Below are 4,180 nucleotides of genomic sequence, written 5' to 3'. Positions count from 1 at the left end.
ATTCTTAGCTATTTGATGTACGTGAAACAAAAAATAATTAATTCAATTTAGAATTTTATTTCAAAGGTTTCTGACATAATATAAAAATACAAATAATACGCATGTTGTTGTTGTTGTTCGTCGTCTTCTTCTTTCTGGTATATTTGCTGTCGTTGTTTTAACATCACACGCATACAATATACATAAGCATACACATAGACAAACAGACAGACAGAGAGAGAGAGAGAGAGAGAGAGAGAGAGAGAGAGAGAGAGAGAGAGAGAGAGAGAGAGAGAGAGAGAGAGAGAGAGGGTGAGGTGGAGTGAGAGAGAGAGAGAGAGAGGGTGAGGTGGAGTGAGTGATGCAGAGAGAGAGAATGAATGAATGAATGAAAACACAAGCAAAAACCAAATCCAAATCCATTATTATGCCCTTGTCCGTCACACTAAACCCATTGCATTATTATTTCCCCGATGTATAAGAGGAACGTTCAATCTTTAAGTAACGTTTTGTAACGCGAAGGCCACTTCCCCTCTAAAATTAGGTAACGCTTGTCGGTACAACCTTCCCCGGCTTTCTCGGTCTTAATGACGTAATTTGACCAAAATATTAGATTTGTTGGTTGTATTTCTCCTTGTTTGTTTTGGTAATAAATAAAAGATAAAACATAGTCTGTTAAAGAACAAAATAGCAATGGATGTGTGTGTGTGTGTGTGTGTGTGTGTGTGTGTGTGTGTGTGTGTGTGTGTTACAAAACCCATCGCTACTGATAAAAAGTGGACAGGAGGGGGGCCACATATGTAAATAGAACCCATGAAAAACTTTTAGTCTTAATATAAATGAAAAAGTCACTTCTCGTATTAAAAACAAGCAACATGAGTGCAGCTATACTTAATTACATGCTGTACAGATCTCCCAGTCACACATCAAAGGAATGTGACAACAATATAATTCAACTTTCTTCTGCCAAGTATATTACAGCATGGTCCAAGTTACCAACATTATGTATGTGGTGTTACCCACCTTTCACAAACGAACTCGTATCTAAGCCCCAGCGCATGGAACTAACTTTCTTTTTGACCGACCGTTCAAAATTGCGCCCAAATTCCTCAATCAAAATCAAACTTGCGCACCTTTTCTCTTTTGGCATAATTCTTGCTCCATTCAAAATTCCATAGCACCATTACCCCCCCCACACACACACACACACACACACACACACACACACACACCAACACACACACACACACACACACCTTTCCTGTGCCCAAGACAGGCGTGCGCTACAACAGCTTGCTCTGAATGTCCACGTAAAGCCCTATGACCTGACCTGACCAGACCTGACATGGAACTTTATGGAATATCATTCACCATAAATGGTAAAGTGACATTTATTATGGAACCGTGTATGATGAATGGCATAATGACATTTATTATGAAAACTTGTATTAATTAAATATTTTTAAAAATTATTGACAAACTTGTACCTTTGCTGAACAAAACAATATGAAGTAAAAGCTCAAGGAACACGTGAAGGTTTTCATGTTAAAAACAATGAGATCAGCACTTACATTTCTTCAGAGCTGTTGTGTGCACAAAGAAGGAAATGTTTTATTTAACGACGCACTAAACACATTTTATTTACGGTTATATGGCGTCGGACATATGGTCAGACCACACAGATATTGAGAGAGGAAACTCGCTGTCGCCACTTCATGGGCTACTCATTTTTGATTAGCAGCAAGGTTTCTTTTACCACGGCCTTTGATATACCAGTCGTTGTGCACTGGCTGGAACGAGAAGTAGACCAATGGGCCCACCGACGGGGATCGATCCCAAACCGACCGCGCATCACGCTTTACCACTGTGCTACGTCCCGCTCTCCCCCCCCCCCCCCCCCCCCCCCCCCCCATTGAAACAGAGACATTATAAGCACACGAGTTTGCCTTTGGAAAATAATAACTTTCTCTTTTTAAAATGACATAAACTCTCAAGACTGAATGTTGTACCACTTTCCGTGAAAGTCGGGGGCAGCTCTTTCATGACCTGTTTGTCGATTCAATATATCCATTAATTTATTTAGCAACATAATGTTTATCTATTTTATAATGCTTTCATGGTATCATATTATTTTGATACACAATTATACTTTATTTTTCTTTATGTTGTTAGTGGTGGTGGTTTTCTTCTGATATTGTCCTCTTTCCTCTGATGTTGCTGTTGTTGATGATGACGACGACGACAACGATAATGAGGATGATTATGGTGATGATGCTGTTTGTTTCGTTGTTGTTGTTTTTATTGTTATTGTTATTGTTATTGTTTGTTTTGTTTTTGTTTGTTTGTTTGGATGGGTTTTTTTATTGTTATTGTTATTGTTTGTTTTGTTTTTGTTTGTTTCGTTGGGTTTTTTTATTGTTATTGTTATTGTTTGTTTTGTTTTTGTTTGTTTGTTTGTTTGGATGGGTTTTTTTTTTTTAATTGTGTTTTGTTTCAGTTTTTTTTTTTTTAGTTTTCATTTAGACCACTTTATTATTTCTTTCTGTTTCGTTTTTTCCTTCAGATTTTAGCCAAAGGAAAATGGCAGGTACTGCAAAATTTAACAAACTGGATGCTCTGGTGCAGATTCCATCAAAGAACGCCAAGGGAAACGTTCCTGCCGTACAGTTCGGCAAGCCCCAGGTGGATTCGAAAACTGGACTTGTGGTGCTGCAAGAATGGTGGGGCCTGAACGATCAGATACAAGAGGAAGCCCAGGCCATCGCGAGACAAGGCGGCTTCGTCACGATGGTTCCCGATCTTTACCGAGGGGAGAAGGCTGTAGACAACGAGAAGGCTGGTCACTTGATGAACAACCTAGACTGGCCTGGGGCGGTGGAAGACATCAGAGGGTGTGTCAAGTATCTGCTGGAGAAGGGCTGTACCAAGGTCGGGGTCACTGGATTCTGCATGGGTGGGGCGTTGGCAATGGCTGCTGCTGCGCTAGTTGAAGAGGTGAGCGCGGCGGCTCCGTTTTATGGAATCCCAGGCGACGGCTTGTGTGACATTTCTAAAATAAGCACGCCCCTACAGTGCCACTTCGGCAGCAAAGATGCAATGGCCGGATTCACGGCGCCCGAAGACCAGACCAAGATGAAGGAGAAGTTGGACAAAGGAAAGGTTCCGTACGAATTTTACTCTTACGACGCAGGCCATGCCTTCACACACAAAGGAGGCCCCAACTACAACTCGGAAGCATCTGAGCAAGCTCTAAGAAGAATGTGCGAATTCTTCAAAAAGCATCTCTAGATATGTCAAGTTATTCATCACTTTATTTTAGACAAGACAAGACAAGACAAGACAAGACAAGACAAGACAATTTTTATTCAGTATAAAGGCTATAGGCTCATAATACAGTCAGAAACTGTTATACATGTGAATTCTTCAAAAAGAATCTCTAGATATTTCAAGTTATTCATCACTTTATGTGACATGAGAAAGATCCAATGCATCTTTTTTTTACAATTAGAAACACGAGCGCTGTTTTATTCGTGATTAAATGAATTTTAAAGTTTAACTAATATAAAATACCTAGTATTTAATAAGATGAACTGGAATCAAAATACTAATTAGCTAATAGTATCGCTTTTTCTTTTGTAATTTAGTCTGGAAATCGTTGTATATCAGGCTAAAACAATGTTATCTCTGGCTGAAACTTAGTGTCCTTTTTACAATGTTCACTTCTGTACATCCGATGTTTTCTTGGTTATCTTAATGTATGTATAGACTTGTTTGGCAAGAGCCACAATTTTGATGAGACCGAGTTGATTTTAGTCTTTTTATTTAAGTACCTTTTAGAAATACATCTTGTGAATCATTGTGTGAGCACTCTGAAAAATACATTTAATCGTCTCCAGAAACGATTATACTCAAAATTAATACCATGTGACTAGAACACTATTATATAAAGCGAAAACCTATATTTCAGACAAAACGATCATAGTGTTGTAAGAAGCAATTGTTATGAGGAACTAGTTTGTAAATATTTTAGTTTGTCATTAGTTGCTGTTTGACAAATACTGGGGTTTTTTTCTCTGTAAGCTTATGGTGGTTTGCTTTTACTACAGACTAGGGTATTGGATTTGAAGATACCAGAAGCTTTAAAACAGTGAACTAGATTCAAGCGAGTATTGATCATAGTTACTTAATAGTGTTCCCAATA

The 4,180-nt window shown here is 38.7% G+C and overlaps 1 protein-coding gene across 1 annotated transcript in view; it reads left to right on the top strand.

The window, feature by feature from the left end:
• LOC121385109 (protein usf-like) overlaps nt 1-3,267 on the top strand; it is a 9,285-nt gene extending 6,018 nt beyond the window's left edge. The window contains exon 3 of the mRNA XM_041515646.1: nt 2,543-3,267. Coding sequence (XP_041371580.1) covers nt 2,560-3,267 — 708 coding nt within the window. The 5' untranslated portion in view covers nt 2,543-2,559. The remainder of the gene's footprint in view (nt 1-2,542) is intronic.
• The last annotated feature ends 913 nt before the right edge of the window (nt 3,268-4,180 follow it).

The sequence above is a fragment of the Gigantopelta aegis genome, chromosome 11, assembly GCF_016097555.1.
Source record: "Gigantopelta aegis isolate Gae_Host chromosome 11, Gae_host_genome, whole genome shotgun sequence".
Taxonomy (NCBI): Eukaryota; Metazoa; Mollusca; class Gastropoda; order Neomphalida; family Peltospiridae; genus Gigantopelta; species Gigantopelta aegis.
Note: the sequence above shows the minus strand (reverse complement) of the source record. Positions and strands in the feature narration are given on the sequence as shown.